Here is a 19903-nt window from a genome sequence, read left to right on the forward strand (position 1 = left end):
AGCAGCACAGGCTTGATGGCTTGGATTTTCAGAAGATGGTCTTTCACTGCCTGAGTTCTGGTATGATCTCTCTTCTATCCTGTCAGTGGTGAGATCAGAAATCTGTCTGCTGGGAAGCTGTGAAATTCTACTGTGTAGCCCTGTTGTATGATTTGTAGGACCCAATGGTTTGGTTGAGAGCCAGTCCACTGACGATGATACTGAGGAGGTCTTCCTCCCAAATGGTCCAGGTGTGGAATCATTGTTTTCAGTCCAACTGGTGTTTCAGTCCAACTTCTCAGAACAAAAAGGCTGGAACTGACCAGGCCTGCTGAAGCAGGTGCCTTTGGGCAAGGCCCCCCTGAACATTGTGTAGGGTCTCCTTTGGTCCTGGTTGAACTTGGGAAGTGTGTAGAAAGGATTAAAGAGCCTCTTTAATTCTCTTTTGAGGCTGTTTTGCATGACCTTCGTTTTATTTTGGTCTCCACCAAAATTTTGTCCAGATCTTTCCCAACAGCCTTTCCTCCCTATATGGGTAGCAGGATGACTTTTGAGTGCAGGTCTGCATACCAAGCTTTGAGCCACACAATCCTCCTAGATACAGTAGTGGCTGCTATTGCTCTGGCTGCAAAGGTCATAATGTCTATGAGAGCAAGGAGAGGAGACAGCTCTTAGGATGCGATTTGTGCCTTCCAGTAACCTTCTTTGCTCCAGAGGAATCAACTGAATAAGCTTTTTGGACAATATTATGGAGACCCTGATATAGCCGCCCAGTGGTGGGATTCAAATATAATTTAACAACCGGTTCCGGTAGTGGAATTAAAATAATTTAACAACTGGTTGTTTACAAGCACCATTTTAACAACCGGTTCTACCAAAGTGGTGTGAACCTGTTGAATCCCACCACTGTAGCCCCCAGTCTGACGGTAATTACTGATGCCTTGTGAAACTTTCTGCAGACAAATTTGGCTTTTCTATCTTAGGAATGGCTGCCCTCCCACAGCCTTGAAAGGGACAAAGGTGCCTGCACTTTACCCCCAGCTTCTTCTGCACTACTACCTTGGGTCACCATAGATCTTCCTTGGGGATAGGGCCCACCCTTGTTACCCTGTTGGCTTGAACTGGCTGCCTGAGGGGAATTTGCCTTTGGCACACTTTTTTGCACTTTTGTTGAAGCACAGGAGGCTACTTTTGTTTTCGCAGTTTCAGGTTGCTGTTCTGCTGCTCCTCCGCCGCCTTGCTTTCTTCACCCCCACCCAATGCATTCAATGTATTTTGGCTCAAAACAATTCCTGGCTGCTCTCCCTCTGACAAAAAATCCTTGACTCTGATGTCACTTCATTTCCACAACGATTCCATGAGAGAGTTCAGCGAAGAAAGTGGGGGAGGGAAGCAAAAAAATAAGGTGCTGGATGATAGTGACAAAGAACTACTCAGACCATGGGGAAGGGCTTAGGAGGAGATGGAGGCAACAGAAAGAGCAAGCGGGCAAAGTTTGAAGTGATTTGTAAGAGAAACGAGGAGAAACACGGAGATGAGGAGCTATCTATCTCTAATCTGCTACTCCCTTGTGAGAGAGGAACTAAACTGGACTCCAAGGCCCAAAAGGGGGACAGCAAGCAGAAGTTTAATCCTGCGTTCCTAAGGAATGGGCAGGAATAATCCACACTCTTAAGATACTCTCCCCCTCAGAGCAAGAAAGGATTATTGGGCTTGAATACTTGAAAAAAATCCAAGTGGAGCCTTTAAAATCAATCCAGAGAAGACAGATGCCTCAATTTATCTGCTTGCAACATCCATAGATATCAAAACATCTGAGAGCAAAAAGATAATTACTGAAAAGGAGAGAAAGTGATTTTCTCAAACATAAAAATGTTTGAACAATCCTAAATGAGTATGATTTTAAAACTAATCAATATTTTATGGAAGTGATATTTCAGATAGTTCATCAGTGCAAACCCAGTCTTGCAACGTTCAGGTTCTCAGTTTTAAGGCTGAGCATTAGTTTCCAACATGTGTGTACGTGTGGAGGGAGAAAGAATAATGCCAACATCCAAACCAGTCAATATACAGCAAACTGATACTACATTACCACTAACATTAAAACAATTATTTCAGAGAAAAAATATTATCAGTAAATACATTTGTTTACATTGACAAATCAAAATCAGGTAATTAGCACAGATTCCTCATTTGGACTTCAAAACAACATGATGCCGGACTGAAATTTTGTGCTGCTGCTTAGAGCTGTTTTTTAACATTTCATAAACATCCATAAGTCAACAAAAATGTTACAATAGTGTAAAGGAAGCACCCAGTGACAAAGATCCAGGCAAACTTATATGCCTACAATTCAACTACCTATAATGCCTGGAATCTTGCCAAAATTAAGAACTGAGCTCTTATGGTCCAAATGGGATAATTACATCTTTGCTAATTAAAAAACACAATAGTTAACTGTTAACTCAGAGAGGAAATGGGGAAATAACTTTTGGAAATATGTCTACTTTATTCTACTCTTCCTCCAAGGTGCTACTTCCACTGACTCACAACAACTCTATAAGGTAGGTTAGGCTGAGAATATATGACCAGCACATCACCCAGCAAAATTCAAAGAAGAATGGGCATCTCATCCATATCCTAGTGTAACTCACTAACAACTACATCATACTAGCAAATCATTTCCTTCATGTGCTTGTGCGGTCACTTAACCTCTTTCTTAACAACTTGTCCTAAGTCAATGAAAATCTTCAAGATGGTGCTGTTGTAATAAATCAAACTAAAAACCATAGTTCACCATTCCTTTGTGTACTCAGCTGAATTCTTATTTAAATGTCAAGGACTAAAAACCAATGTTTTTTATTTCTTCCAATACTGCTTGAAATACAACAAATTATTAAAAATTAATGGATTATTTCCAAAAGTATATTGTACAAATGCTTACTGTTATCACTACTCCTAAAAATTATGCTATTCCATATTTTCCAAGACTACTATAGTAGTCATATCTTCAGAATTCAAATGAAAAAATGTTGAATATTATTTCATCCTTATATTTCATTTTGCATTGAGCCAGGAATCAGCAAGTTTAATGAACAAAATAAACACATCCTTTGCTCATTAAAAAAGAATGGGACTCAATCCAATCCTTATCATAGGCTGCATCGTACACAAAATATCAGTTCCAATTGAGCTACACCTAATATTTCTTATATTTACGACAATCCCCCAGAAACATTTTGCTGTAGAAAGGTGACAAAGAAAGTTTAGGAAAAACAGCTGCTGTGTGGTACTGGATATCAACAGGAAATATACTTGACACAAAACCATAATGTGAACGTTTGCATAGCTTATCCCCTGATAATTATCTCCATACTGCCATAAGATGGCAGATGTTACAAAATGTTCTAGATTTATGCAACAGCAAAAGTTAACATATTAAATCCTTCTGACATTTCTGTAAATATGTTACCTAGATGTTCCATTTCTGACACTGTCAATTTCATCCTGAAAACCAGCTAATTGTTTAAAACATTTCACAGAATAATTCAAATAGCACACTGGCAAAGTTCACTGAGCAATTAATTTATTGGGTCTGAGGAAAAAGACTCTCATTTGTTTATAGAATAAACAGCAATTCTTGATTTGACTCCTACTAGAAGATACTACTAAGAGGAAAATACTCAATTTACATACATTTCAGTTTTGCTACAGCTCGATTTTTCTACAATGAATTTCATTTTTATTACAAAGATATTCACTCAATCACAAAGCAAAAACTATACAGATTATATTACTAATAGTTCAAGTATACCCATTTTGCAAATACTGATTAGGCAAATTTAGTTTCCTGGAAATCTGCCTACTGAACTATGTACTACTTGTAACAACTGAAGAGTAGCTTTTAGTAAAAAAAAAACCTAGCTTTTTATTATCAGCCATGTAATAATAATAAGACCATCTATGAGTCCATGGTTGTGGAGAAATGGCAAGTCAATTACCCAAGAAAAAGCCTCCAAACTCCAAAAATTAAGACATACTAATATATCCTTGCCCCCTAACTCCAGAGATAGCTACAAGAAAGGGCGTACTGTTGCTCCCAACCCCCTTCCATAAGTGAAGTAAACACTGCCAGAGGCAGTGACAAGATTTTGCCCCATGTGATCACTTCCCTTTTCACCCCAGCAATAACCATTACTTTAAATTTTAAAAATCATCCAGAGACATCACTAGGGTAGGAACTAAACTTATTCCCCGTTGACTTCAGTCATCAAGAGTCAATCCTGCTGCTATCTAGGTTCTGCTTACTGGTCCCACGTGACTAAAGTGTAACAACGTTGGCTTTGAAATGAACCCTGCATATAATGTATTGTTTAATCACATGCAACATGTCTTAGGATCAAAGACAACTTAACGCAGGGTGTCTTGTTGCTACTAATTTGTTTAATCTACATGGGTTTGAGATCAGTGAATATTAGTTGTTACTCATGTTAACTCAGAAATGAAACAAGGAAATATCTTTTTGAAATATGTCAATTTTTATTCCATCCTTCCTCCAAGGCACTTTGGTTAACATATGTCTTCATCTCCTCGCAACAACTCTATAAGGTAGGTTAGACTGAGAGCATTTGACCAGTACGTCACCCAGCAGAAGAATGGGCATCACATCCACATTCTACTCTAAGGAGCTAACCACTACATCATACTGGCAAAACACTTCCTTCATGAGGCTGTACAGTTACTTAACCTCTTAAGTCCATGACCTAAGGCAATGAAAATCTTCAAGATGGTACTATTGTAATATATCAAACTTTAAAGCATGGATCATTCCTTTATATACTTATATACTTAGCTGAACTCTTATCTAAATGTCAAGAACTAAAAACCAGCGTTTTTATTTTCTTCTAATACTGCTTGAAATACAGCAAATTTCTAAAAATTAACGGATTAGTTTTAACCAGAAGTTTCTTGTACAGATGCATCCTGTTATAACTCCTAAAAACTATTCTATATTTTCTATACTATAGTCTACGTACCTTGGAATTCAAATGAACAATGTTGAATATTGTTCCAGCCTTCATATTTCATTTTTGAATAAAGTCAGAAATCAACAAATTAGATAAACAAAATAACGCAAGTTTAATACAAAGGCTCAGCAACCAGTGAACCCCGACAACTCAAAATGGTGGTTACACAGAATTATGGAACTTTTACAAACATGTGACCTTTGACCTCACCAGAATCACTCCCACAATCTCTGTGAAACAGAATATGTACTTACCCAAATATTAAATGTTTAAAATTCCTCTTCCCGTAAAAGCTGTAAGCTAAAATACTAATTTGTCAGGATTTAGGTTTTATTATCTTGCATTTGTATACACATCCAGAAGTGTTTATCAAAATATAAAACAAAAAGTAGAATTGTTTCTTACCTCTGAATCTCTAACATGTGACTCCACCAGATTTGCTCATTGGCATACTGCTAGGCTAAACTGCTCAAAACAACATTTCGTCAGCCATTTTGAGACTGCACTGTTTCAGCTGCACTGAAAGTGGTGATTAAAATGGCTGCAGTTTGCACTGAATATCAGCCACTAACGTAGCAATGTGTACAGCTTTTGTCACAAAACATCTCCCTCCTTATGGAGCAGTATACACATAATTTTCAGTGCACATGCAGCAGAGATATTTTAGTTTCTCAGAGCATGACTCCTAACAGAAAACTCAGAAGGCATAAAGCTCGTCTCTGAGTCAGTCATTCAGGATAAAACACTCCAATCCTGTTCCGAATCCTGCAGCTGCAACTCCATGTCGCATATTACTGACTACAGGAATACAGCCAAATATTACTGCCAGACCGGGAAAGCTGCTCAGGAGGAACCTGGCTTCAGGTCTTTAAGAACAAAACTTTAGAAAACCTGTAAAGACCTTTTTGCAGTATAAAAGATATAGAATCTTGTTTTAAGATGCTGATTGTGGAAATAGGTAATCAGCTTCTCAACAACCAATCAATTCTCTATTATTGTATCGATAAATTCAGAATACCCGAAAGTTCACATAGAAAACAGTTATTACAGAGATACATAGAAACAGTTTTCATATTTGTAGTATTAATGGATTTCCCTGCCACTTAAGGCAGATTACTCCTTTCATAACCCACATCAGCTACGTAAAGATATTCTTGGTAAACACATTTTCAAAACATTAAGTTATTGGGGGGGAGAATACTAAAAGTTTTATCATAAAAGACACTAGGGAAGTTCATAGTAGGTAGATTTAAACACATTATCAGTAGTCAGGGGTAGGCAGATTTTACCAATTTTCAGCAAACTTTCATTGCATATTTTACTCCTCTGCTCCAAGCTTGAAGAATGAGACAAGACAGTCATTCAAATAAATAATTATTCCAGATGTTAACAAGACCTGATCCTGCAAGAATGAACACCATGATAATTTATATAATGCTTTGAACGCTCAAGGCATTTCACAGTAATAATTACCCTTGCACTGCACACTGAATACTAAGGCGGAAATACGATAGCATGCCCAAGGTCACGCTGTGAATTCATGGCAGAGGTGGGATTTGAACAAAGAACGTCCAGGTTCTCAACTCACTCTTAATTACTATGCTACCTCAGCTCTGAAATACTACAGCTACATCCTCGTGGAAGTTTTGCTATACCGTGGTTTTAAATTGCAGCATTTTCTTTTCTGAACATCTACACATTATCCTCTAATGGTTCATTTTCCAGACTTTCCCTGTCCTTAATACATTAACTTTCAATCCCGATTTGATACCATCTTTCCAGAAAGAATGCTCAGGGCTGCCAATAATCTGGAGAAAAAAGTGCTATCCCTTTAACAGGTTTTAATGGGATGTTACTTAACCTTCTGCCTCAAAAAGCTGCAACCATCCATTTCCACAAACTGAGCCTCTGTTAAAGGGGCAGAACATTTTTTCTCTAGGTTTTTTGGCAGCCTTAAATGCAATGCAAGCATGTTAGCACAACATCTGGATGGGTGTGTTTTGAAAGTCCTGTTCAGGCAACATCCTTCTTCCATCTCACCCTGTTGGCCACCATTCCTTCCCCCTTGCACCACAGGAGGGCTTTTTAATAGCCGTTTTTAAAAGTCTAGAGGCTTGCTTTCTAAAAAAAGAAAATCCAGAGGAAATAACAGATTATGGCAAGCAATCATTATGTTACTGTGTTACAGTACAACAGCAGGTTCCTTTAAAAAAATTAAAATTCTCAAAAAGCCCAGCATGGGGGGAAAAGCAAGACAAGCACATACAGAACTCCTGTATATCACAGCAGACTCCTTGGTGTGGATGCAGCCTAAAATACTTCATAGCATCACATGTAAAATCTGATGAGTGTCAGCACTGTCGCATTTAGTAACATAAATATTATTTTTACTAATTTTATTTTGAAATAAAATTGCTGAGCAACAAGAAACTGAAGAATGCCTTCTGGTCTATGAGATCTATTTAGAAATGGTGTGGCTGATTTAACCCAGAGGGGTAAAAACAGAATAGTTTCAGCAGAGTACTTGGAATGTCAAAACTACCTTTACCTTTGCAAGACTCCTCTAAGAGACTCCCTAGAACTGAAGCAAACTGGAAAATGACTACAGTCTAGGCATGGATCAGTCTTCCACCTTCCAGCCTTGTAATTCTCTCTCAATTTTAATGTACGACTGGAGACACAACACAGAAGAGAATCAGAGGGTGGAGGAATATATAAACCAGTGACAGTAGCTCAGGAGCCACCTGGGGCTCTTTTGAGCACCATTCCACACACAACATGGCACAAGCCCCGTGTTCCATGAAACTGAGCAGGTCTAATTGGCTTCTGGTTGGTGTGTGCTCCTCACTTTAAAACAGATGGTTCTGGAGAGACTGCAGCATGAGTTACCTTTAAGTCTTCCTGAGCTGCTGTCAGATGAAAAGGCCTGCCATTTCCAGCAACTCCCCACACTGCTCTACAACCTCTATAGTCTCATCCCAGGACTCTGGTAACAGCCAGAAGGAGAGTAAGCTGGCCACAGAAATCTCCCCATCATATCAGCCATCTGGAAAAAGAACCATTTGGCAACCGTGTGTGTGGGGGAGGGTGTTACTCCCCTTTCTCGGTGGCCAGCTTACACTCAGGGCACCTTGCCAATATCACAGTCTTTTGCCTGAACTGCCTACTATGCTAGGGAGAGAGTGTGAATGCAGAAAACTCTCTCCCTCATTCCAGATACAAAAATGCTGACTGTAAATCAACAGTGGTAATAAGAAAACACTCTATATGTGCAGAGATAGTCAGGTGGCTTAAAAGGTTATTGCATAATACTGCATTGTGTGTTTCCTGGAGTGGTGCACAGGACATACAGTAGTCCTTTGGCTGATGGTATTTGCAAATGAAGCTGTTCACAAGATGTAGAAAGAGCACTGCTAGCGTAACCTTTTCCTTTCTTGCAAGACTGTTACCATTTTTTCTGCTACCAACTGGGATTCAAAACTACAAGTTCGGACAGCTGAAAAATAGTATGTGTGTGTGGAGGGGGTAACTAATCTAGAGGTGCAGTCAGGATCAACAACCCTCTCCAGTCTAATAAACTTACCCTGCAAAAACCACCAAATCACAGGAGAACACAGTTCTCACAGCAACGTTGAATTCTGCCTTTACTGACATATTGGTCAAGCTAAACGTGCACAAACGCTTTAATTCAAATATGTAGTAGCACCATACAATACAACACTTTTTTATTTTAAGTCCACCCCCCCCCCCCCACATGTGCTAATCCCCATTATAAGGAAGAAGGGCTTTAGGTTTCTGGCAGTGCAATCCTATAAAGTTGCACCCTTCTAAATCCATTTAAGTCAATGGGCTAGGAAAGGATTAACTGCTTAGGACTGCACTATAAATACTGCAAGTTTTTAATGGAAAAACCATTCAACTAGAATGAAAATTTAGGCAAAATTTGTTTTAGCTGGAGAAACTGACAGGGAGGAAGAGAAAATTACAATCAGTCCTCACACTGAATGGACAATGTTTTTGCCCTGAAAGTGGGGGGTGAGGGAAAGGCACAGGGTGAGGGTAAGGAAAAAGTCTTAACACCAGGCTATCCCCAGATTGCTTATGATGGTTTTGTGCAGATGAATGTTGCCACTTGGTACATAATACAGAAACTCCAAAGATCACTCTGCCATGGTGGGTGGAGGAATGTGTACTCCTGCAACACATGGCCATTAAAATGGTGTTCTAAAAGCAGACTGCAAATAATCCAAGGGGTTTAACATAAAGTTCAGGGAGGGGGAAGCTCAGCTCCTCCAATCAGCAAAATTGCAAGCTTACCCAAAGGCTCAGCGGAGTTTAAATATATTCTCTACAGAGTATATAAGAGTATATTGCTTAAAAACACATTAAGCAGTTTCTTTTCTGCTACTACCAATGTACTTTATGACCTCAGTAACATTTAAATATATATATATTTGTAATTAAATCATATTTATTTTTAGTTATAGACGACCTTTCAGAATCAAGGCAGATTAAGATTGTTAAATTTGATTAGTTTATTTCTCATGTAATACTAAATATCAAGGCCTGCACTCCTACACAATCTCGAACAGAATTTGTTCCAATATTTTAAATTTCCCCAAAATCTACAGCTTCAACATTTTAGTCTCATGTATATCGCCTTAGTCTACTACCATTTCCAAATAATGGCGTCTGACATTACCCAAACAACAAGTTGAGGAAAATGTAGGTTAACGTCTATTAAAATCTCTCTGCAAAACATATTCAATAAAATATTTGTTACAGGAATGCAGCCTATTGGTCTCTGAATCAGCTGAAAAGATGCTAGGACCATAATGTATTTTTCATATGGAATTCAAATCTATATCCTGCCTTCTCCCCTAGGCAGTCAGTCATACATTAGATTATTGCATTTTCCACATACTACTATCCTGTGAGGTAATCTAAAAGAGAATATCTTGTGTAAAGTTATATGGTCTCTTTGATTCAAGTGAATTGATCTTCAAGCATTTTGCAGAGTCTTCTACCCTACCAAAAAAAAAAAAATCCCATTTGGGGATGACCTGAAAATTTTTATGCTGCATAAAATCTCTTCATTCCAGAAACTGAAGAAATCATATATATGTGAGAAGTTGCCTGCTTAAAAAAGAGAAGTAAACATATTTTAATTTGTATTCTTATAAAATAGGTGCTTCTGCCTGTATAGACATTATATTCTGATGGTTATGTGGTATATTTTGTTATATTATGGTATATTTTAATTTGTATTCCTATAAAATAGGCACTTCTGCCTATATAGACATTTGATTATATTTAGATGATTATATTTAGATGGTTATGTGGTAAACAGACTACATTATTCAAAGGATACTAAAAAAGGTACTTGGAAAAATCCAAATAAAACTGGGAAGCTGATTGATTTCATCATATAGCTGTACTATAAACTACAGCTTCCTCATTCTGATGTTATAGAAAACTAGGGTTGGCTGCAGAAATAATTAATTAGCTTCCAGGTTATGAGGTGAGGAAGGATATACAAAGACAGCTCGTATACTGTCAAACTGTAGTTTGGTGTTAAAACTGAAAAAGTCAATGTAAATATAACACACAGGGAGAAAAGCTCATCTTGTCCAGCCTAAGCAGTAACTTGAAGCAATTACCATATATACTCATATATAAGTCGGCCCGCATATAAGTCAAGGCACCTAATTTTACCACAAAAAACTGGGAAAACTTATTGACTCGCATATAAGTCGAGGGTGGGAAATGCAGCAGCTACTGGTAAATTTCAAAAAGAAAAATAGATACCAATAAAATTATATTAATTGAGGCATCAGTAGGTTAAATGTTTTTGAATATTTATTTCAAAGGAAAACAGTAAACTAGCTCTGTAAATGGAAAAGAGGGTCAACAAGAACAATATGGTCTCAACAATAACTTTAAAAGTACAAAAACCTTAGCTTTTTTGTAAGGAAGGGTTTTAAACAATGGATCTTAGAATAAAAACTGGAATGAACATGCCTGTTCACTGTGACTCAAAACTACCCTGCTTTTTAAAAGAATAGTTCATTATTTTTAGTGTACATATTTTTAAAATTGCACATGGCAGGTGTCATTTTAGAAGGAACATTCACACAACCTGTTAGGGGAGGAATGTTTATGTTAGCAGTACCAACATTCCAGAGTATCTTTAGGAGACCCTTCTGATGATACCACCCAGGTTTGGTGAAGTTTGGTTCAGGGGGTCCAAAGTTATGGACCCTCAAGAGGGTAGCCCCATCTACTATTAGTTTCCATTGGAAACAATCGGGGGTGAGAGCACCCACTTTGGGGATCCATAACTTTGGACCCCCTGAACCAAATATCACCAAACCTGGCTGGTATCAGCAAGAGATTATCCTTATGATGCCACTCAGGTTTAGTGAAGTTTGGTTCAAGGGGTCCAAAGTTATGGACCCTCAAAATCAATTGATAAGCCTTTATTTTGCATAATACAGTAGAATCATAAAGGACCCTCAAAATGTAGCCCCATCTACTATTAGCTCCCATTGAAAACAATGGGGGATGGGAGCACCCCCTTTGGGGTCCATAACTTTGGACCCCCTGAACCAAACTTTACCAAACTTGGCTGGTATCATCAGGAGTGTCACTGCGCCCCTGACAGCCGACAAAGTAAAAACCCTAAAATATTTTTTTAATACATCTGACTCGTGTGTAATTTGAGGGGTGCTTTTTCAGCACAAAAAATGTGCTGAAAAACTCGACTTATACATGAGTATATACAGTATATTTGAAATTTAGCAGATAACTGAAAATCTGACAAGCATTCTACGTGGACAGATCCTATTGAAAATATTTTTACATAACTTGTTTCATTGTCATTCAATACTTCCTTCCTATGGGGGAAAAAGAAGATATTTCAAAATCTATAGTTTATATCAGAATTCCCTAACTTAGTACACATTTGGTGCCACTGTGTCCACAAAGCTTTATAAAAAGTGGGCCGAACTTGTTATTGGCTGTCCACATCCAAATGACTGAGCTTTACTGCTGCAATTACAGCCTACTTGCAAATAATAAGAACTGATTTATTTAATTCATTTAGAACAGCAAAAAATTAAATGTTGACTGAACCATAATTAATACGCATAGAACCCTGTTTATGAGATCTTATATGAATCACGAAGAACAGGAAAGACCACACCAATATTCAGGAACATATCTGAATTTTCACTTATGTTATTATGGGATACATCAATTATTAGTTTTTGATAGTAAAATCCTATTGTAGAACAATCCATAAAACAATTTCTAATCAGAACAATCCATAAAACAATTTCTAATCAGATAAACACAACAGTGCTTAAATAGTTTGCTTAATGTTACATTTGTCCTCTATAGCCTTTGGAGCTATGCTCTCAGAATTTAAATCTGTGCTACTTAAAAATTTAAATCAATACTACAGTTACATAAAACTACATTAAAATCTTTACAAAAGCTTTAGTGAGAGTGGGTCAAAATTCAAAATACAAGGTATTTCTATATCCAAACCCAACACTAAGCCAAACTTACAAATTATTCAATGACCTTGCTGAGATTCAACAGAGAGTATATATGACTCAAATAAAAATGACTAAAACAAGTACAAAATTGAAGAGCTGCAGGTTGCCACTTACAATCCTTGTTTTATTCAGAGTAAAATGAGACATTTCAGATATAATGGAGACTCCTACCCCAGAATATGCTGACATTAGTTTTAATAAAGGACAGAAATCCACACATAGATGGAAAGGATGCCTATAAGCAAAACTACGGGCTGTATTAATGCCCTTCATAGAACAGAGGTCTGTTGTGAAGACAGGTGATTAAAACATTCACACTAATCAGAAATCTTTATTATTTCCACACATAAGATGAAAACCAAATTGCCTGGTTCCTGGGCTCCAAAGAATTTGATACTAGTGCTTAAGAACTTTCATGCTGTCAAGAGAGTTTCCATTTTGAGAGCGAAGAGTTTGTAAAATTCTGTCTTGGGTGAGAAGAACTCAGTTCTCAGGTGCAAACTTCTTTGTGAGTCTCCCTTATTTATTCAAGGCCACTGTACAGCCTCTGAGCCTTTGCTCGGATTATCAGCATTACTGGAAACATCTGGACATGCCAGTCTGAGAAAGTTTCACTTCGTGAGGGAGGGGGAATTTTGCTCCTGAACGAGTCTCTGACGTTCTGATCAAAGTGTGTGCTGATTGGCTATTTATGAGTCACGTGTTACAGCCAGCAAATGCCATAAAGTAGTGCCTATGGTGTAACCTGCAGTCCTATTCCACTATCCCTTTTCCTCCCCACCCTTTTTTCCGTTTCTACTGGAACTATGACATGTACTGAAATCAACTGAAGTTCCTGCTGCTTGTAGGATCATACTGTTACAAAGAGAACAAATCTTTATTATTTTCTTGTGTCTCTATGATGCATTCTGTGCGTCACTGTATTTTAAGCCTGTATTTATTTACTAATTTATTCAATAAAGCTTTTAATTAATTAAATTAATTTATGTCTGAGTTTCGTTCAGACTCACCTGCTCAAGGACGCTATTATTCAAAGGCCCAATCTGTGGGTATTAACACATACAGAGTTGATTCCTGTACAGCAGATAAGCTCCTAAGCTGATAATGTGAAATAGCTTCCAAATATTGCACTAAAAATTCATGTTTCCTTAAGATAGTTTCCTGAAATGAGCTAAATTCCAAAACAATATGACAGATTTTTAATAGATTTGTCTCCTTCTCTACAGAGAAAGCTCAGTTTTTAAAGAGGTTGGAAGATATTGACATGATTATTCATTTATATCTAGGAGTTTTTAAACTAGGGCGCTTTCTTGGTAATTTAATGTTTATTAGTAAGATTTTAAATTATACAGATTTGTACTATTTTAAATGTCTGTTGTGTCATCTTGGCTTTTAGATGAGAGCTTTTAATTAATATATTTTATGAAACAATTCACTGACAGCTTGGTATAGTGGCTAGTGTGTTGGACTAGCATTCGGGAGACCCGTTTGAATCCTTACTCTGCCACTGAAACTTGCTTGGTGACCTTGGACTAACCAATCCCATATTGTCAGCATAAGTTACCTCATACAACAACATAAGCCTCACACAACAACATAAGTCGCTTTGTGTGCTCACTGGGAGAAAAGAAAAATATAAGTAATTTTTTTTAACTGAGATTTTATATAGGGAGTATAGGAACAGAAACATTTCTAGAAAACTTAAAGTTGTTATCACAAAAAACTAATTTAAGTGTCTTTGATGGGTTACCTAAGAATGAACAGGGATTTACAAACTCCACTCCTGATAGTAACCCTCTTTCCCAACATTTCAGGAAATGAAGATTCTTGAAAGACAAGAGTCTTCTCTAACTTTGCTGGTTTTAGAGAGGCAGGGATGAAATAGACATAATGTCTTGCATGGTTCAGAAGACATTCCGCAATGGTTTCTTACCTTTCTACAGTGTCCAACATATACCATGGAAAATCCTGACTCTGGTTAATTTCTGTGTAATTAGAACACTTTAGAGAAGGTGGGAAGATCAGCCCACATTTAATGAGGAGTAAGCCAAACCAAAGTTTGCAGACTCCTGAAGAGTGTAATTTTAACTGTCTGATAAAGCTGCAATTTAAAACCAACGGAAGTTGATACAAATTCCAATTTTTTTTTCACAAATCCAGGAATCTAGAACAGACATACAGTAACACACAAAAGCCAAAAATAGACTGCAAAAAAGCACTAAGGTCAAAATACTCCCAGTAGTGTACAACTCCAAGTTTTAAAGTAACCTACAGCAACTCAACTAAGCAATTGTCATCTTCACCAGGGTATGTGCCATTGAGCAAAATAATATAATTGAAGTTTTCAACTCTAAAATGCAACATACTTATTAGTTTTGAATATAAACAGGAAGAAAGAATCATCATTTAAAAGAATGTTTCTTTCAACATGTTTGGCAAATGGAGATAAATATTGGCATGCTGGATGCTGAAGCCCCAGTGAATCCTAGCTGATGAGTCTCCAATGTAAATCAACCGAACTTTTCAGCCCTTGTAACTAAAACAATTTAAAATACAACACAGCACAGACAATAGTACCCAGATATTACCAAGTATAACCCCTGGAGGGTGCTGCACTCTTCTAGAAGCAACTTGCAGCTGGTCCCTGGCCCTGAAAGTTTCTGGCTGCCCTCAACCAGAGCCAGAGTTTTTTGGGCTCTACTCTCAGCTTGGTGAAACTCTCTGTCAACCGAGACCCAGGTCCTACAAAAATTGGCCCAGTTCTGCAGGGCCTGTAAGATAGCAACATAGAATCATACAGTTGGAAGAGATCACAAGGGCCATCAGGGGTAACCCCCTGCCATGCATGAACATACAATCCAAGCACTCCTGACAGATGGCCATCCAGCCTCTGTTTAAAAACCTCCAAAGAAGGAGATTCCACCACATTCTGAAGCAGTGTATTCCACTGTCCAACAGCCCTTACTGTCAGGAAGTTCTTCCTAATGTCTAAGTGGAATCTCTTTTCTTGCACCTTGAGTCCATTCTCCTTGTCCTAGTCTCTGGAACAGCAGAAAACAAGCTTGCTCCCTCTTTGACATGACACCCCTTCAAATATATTTAAACATGGCTATCATATCATCCCTTAATATTTTCTTCTCCAGACTAAACATACCCACCTCCCCAAGTCTTTTCTCATTGGACATGGAGTCCACACCTTTTATTGGTTACCCTCCTCTAGACCCCGTTCCAGCTTGTCCATATCCTTCTGAAATTGCGGTGCCCAGAACTGGACACAGTATTCCAGGAGAGGTCTGATTTTCTTGGCTGCTGCATCACACTGCTGACTCGTGTTCGGTTTGTGGTCTATCAGGACTCCTAGATCCATTTTACATTTACAAACTAGGCATCACCTATTCTATATCTGTGAATTTCACTTTTACTGCCTTAGCATCTTGCATTTATCTCTGTTGAAATTCATTTTGTTAGTTTTGGCCCAGCTCTCTAACCTCTCCAGGTCATTTTGAGTTCTGACCCTGTCTACTTTGCAGTCATCTGCAAATTTGATTAGCAAATTTCTATCCATCATCCAAATCATTGACAAAAATATTGAATAGAACTAGGCCCAAGACAGAACCCTGTGACACCCCAGTAATCACTTCTCTCCAGGATGAAGATGAGCCATTGGTGAGAACCTTTTAGATTCAATCAATCAACCAATTACAAATCCATCTAACAGTATTACTGTCTCGCCAACATTTTACTAGGTTGCTTGCAAGAATATCATGGGGCATCTTGTCAAAGGCCTTACTAAAATCAAAGTATGCTACTTCCGCAGCTTGTAACTCTGTCATCTGCCAAGTTTGTAATTCTATCAAAAAAAGACATAACATGTTCCACCATGTGTATGGTTGAGGAGCAACGGTAACATTGTTGCTAACCTCCCCTACAGTTAACTTCTTATCCCGGTCTACTTTGCAGTAGACAGGGATAAGGGTTAGAGTTGGGTTAGAGTCGATATTTGTTGTTCAGGTTCCCTTCTCCATCAACCAAGAAGTCTCCGAGCCTAACCTCTCTTACAGTGTTGAAAAGATTAAATGAGAAACCAACAAGTGGTGGCGTAAGCTCCTTAAAGAGAGAGATGAAAATATAATGCTATAAATAAAACTGCTTCCATACAAATTAGCGCTCTCCTATTTTTCAAGTTAATTTCTTGAATTTTTATATTACATTTTGCTGTGCATGAACTACAGCGTGGCAATATTTATAATGTACATTTACTGTTATGCTGCATATTTCTGTAAGAGACCGCATAAGACAACATCCTCAAATACTTTCAAACTTTTATTAATTTCAAGGTATTTAAGAGTCAATTACTTTGCAGTATATGCATTTAAACAATTTCATCTCCTGTCAAGATATATAGAACACTCAAATAACATATTATAAATATTAAAATATTAACTATTAAAATACAATCAACTAAAAATGTTAAATTGAAATACTACAATCAGTAAATAAAAATCACTACTAAGAGTAGTGCAAAATAGGCAAAAACAAAAAAACCTAAAATAGTACAGCAAAAATTCAATATAAATTCTTGTCGTATTCATGCAACTGATAGTTGCGTTATTTAGCTGAAAAGCTGCCTTTTCCAACAGTTGAAAACAGATTAAATGTCTTAACTCAGGACTCTAGTTTATACAAATATATGCTGCAATGCCCACACATTAAGGAATCCTCTGCCAAGCCCAAATGTAGAATGGGAGGTCTCTGTGCATTCTTCCTGTATGCTCCCAACCAACCTCCCTTTCCAGATAGCCATTAGGTGACATGCACCACACCACACTTGCACTCCAATAGGTGACAGACTGGGACTCTGCTTAAGATCTATGGAAGTGTTGGCGAACCTATGGCACCATGGATCTATGGGAATCCTTCTGTATATGGGCAGTATACCACATGGGGACTCATGAAGCAAGTCAACGTGTGTTGCCTACACACACAGATACTGTGTGCACACAAGCAAGAATCATGCTTGCAGCTTAAAGCTTTATATAAGCAACTTTTTAAAACTTTCCATTGGATGTTATCTACCACATTTTTTGGGGACAAGTTTTATCTACTGTAACATTCACAAACACAGAGTTTTGACGACAATGCAGACCAATTAAAACAGCGTATATATTAGGTATACAGATATATTTCTCCATATCAGATAAGACTTATCACATAAAAGACATCAGGAAAAAGAAACGGAGAAAAAAGTTACGACAAAGAAAGATATTTTCACACTTAATCTATTAGGTTCCACTTGTTCCATTGCCTCGGGTTCTGTCATGCCTTACACTAGGACAGTTCTAAGAGGGCCACTCTGAGAAGCCTACAAAACACTCAGCATTTATACAGCTTTTAATGTGTCTGAAGTACTCTGTGTTTATTGTCTCTTAAGTATAAATTATAATTCTAAACAGATATTCTTCTGTCCTGACATTTACTTACTGACAAAAATGCTGTTCCGTGGTAAACATGGCATCCAGACTTCCATTAAACATAAGGACACAAAAATTAAAGAATGCTCTTAACACAGTATCAAGAACTACCCTTCAAGAAATAGCCCTTCAGGTATCAAATGCTTCGTTACAAACCCCCCACCCCCACATATTGTGGTACAGAACTTCAAACAATGTAATTACAGTATTTTTATTTCAAAAATCGTAAGATCACCTCAGATCAATGAAACAGGTTTTCACAACTACTGTGCAAACATGTTCAATACAAAGAGTGTCTGTAGAAAAACCACACAAGGCCACAAAAGAACCCCCTTCCTGTTAACCTAATCTGTACCAGTCCCACAGAAAGAAGGCTTTGCCACTTGGCACTCCACAGCACTTGTACCATAGTAACCAGAAGAACAGAAAGATAAATGTGACACTGTTACTCAAAAATACCAAATTAACAGTGCTGGGGAAATGCTGAAATAGCATGGTATAAGAAAAATGCATGGTTGAAGTATGGTTTTTTAAATACTTGACATATAAGATTTATAGCACACCTTGGCCAAGCGGTTACTTTTCGTGAAATTATTACAATTAGCCACCACTAAATCCCACACATGGAAAAAATGTTACTTTTATACATGATTCATACACACACACAAAATTTAAGATTAGCCATCATAATTAAAGATGACATGCAACCCTTTTTTACAGACTACAACTCCTGTACCATGATCATAAATCAAAATAGAGAACTACTAACCGATGGTTTCAGAAGCCAGTTTATTTCTTCACCTTTGTGTTCTAGAACAAGGGGTAACTAGGGCAGGTCAACTCCTCGTGGCTAAAAGCGACGACGTCTCTTCAGTGCACGGAAAATAAAAACGAGGACTCCACGCGCGCTTATGCACTGCGCATGCTTACACACACCTTTCTAATAACTATAGAGGAGTCCTCCAACTGGCCAGAGCGGCGTTCAAGATGGGAGGCGAAAAGGACGGAGGACAAACTACCGCTCGGGCACAGCGTTGATCTGGCAGGAAGGCTCCAATTCAACAGACACTCGGAAAAGGAAGGTTGGGGAGATTAAAAAAATAACAAAAAGAAATGCCTTTCGATGTAAAGTGCTGTCAGAGGTAATTCTCGCCAGTTATATCATGGACAGGGAGCTGCTGTTTCCGAAACAAAACAAGAGCTATACAGTGTTCCCGCGCCCTCCCTCTCCTCTCCGGTCTGCGCAGTACCTGAGCTTGTGAATTTCTCCGTCGCCACTGCTTCACTGCGCCACCCGCGAGCGCTCCAGTCTGCCTCCTCTGCCGCCACCGCCGCTGATTCAAAAAAACACAACCCTCAGCACGCGTTCGGCGGTTATGCAAATGAGCTCCGATCTCCTCCCACTCCTTTTTGGCCACACCTCCCTCGAAGAAGCGGGGCGCGGGATGCGCGAGCGACTGTTTTTCGCCGGCCAATCCGCACACCAACCATTTCGACGGTTATGCAAATTAACTACAGTTATTTAGCATATTGTGTGGCTCCTCCCCCTCGTGATGGGTTGGGGAAATTGCTGGTCGCACTTCACTAGGACTGATAAGGATTTAAGGTGGAACGGCAGTTATCGCGTGATCGTACTTTGGTAGGGTGGCTAGGGAGTGGTGGTGATCTGCAGGGAAAATGTACAGCTGCAAGAGAGGAAGCTAATTTAAAGTAATCTTGTGACGGAGCAGGAGTTATTTTTTCGTCGCTACCTGCAAGAGCTGTGGAAGGTCTATATGGGTTTTCGTAGTGGCTGAGTCACTAGTCCTCAGCGTCAATTTCGTGTCTGACGTTACCAGACCAAAATTTAAACATTGCAATGAGA

The 19903-nt window shown here is 38.3% G+C and overlaps 1 protein-coding gene across 4 annotated transcripts in view; it reads right to left on the bottom strand.

Annotated features, from left to right (window-relative positions):
- Window positions 1–19536, bottom strand: part of LOC125434394 (activating transcription factor 7 interacting protein) — a 128563-nt gene extending 109027 nt beyond the window's left edge. For 2 of the 4 annotated variants that reach the window (XM_048499704.1, XM_048499703.1), the window contains exon 1: window positions 5412–5508. In XM_048499704.1, the coding sequence (XP_048355661.1) occupies window positions 5412–5428 (17 nt within the window). In that variant the 5' untranslated portion in view covers window positions 5429–5508. Of the gene's footprint in view, window positions 1–5411; window positions 5509–18808; window positions 18926–19289 lie in introns of those variants that run through there. The other 2 variants (XM_048499705.1, XM_048499709.1) reach the window with 2 other exon arrangements.
- Between the last annotated feature and the right edge of the window lie 367 nt (window positions 19537–19903).

The sequence above is a fragment of the Sphaerodactylus townsendi genome, linkage group LG06 (assembly GCF_021028975.2).
Source record: "Sphaerodactylus townsendi isolate TG3544 linkage group LG06, MPM_Stown_v2.3, whole genome shotgun sequence".
NCBI classification, from domain to species: domain Eukaryota; kingdom Metazoa; phylum Chordata; class Lepidosauria; order Squamata; family Sphaerodactylidae; genus Sphaerodactylus; species Sphaerodactylus townsendi.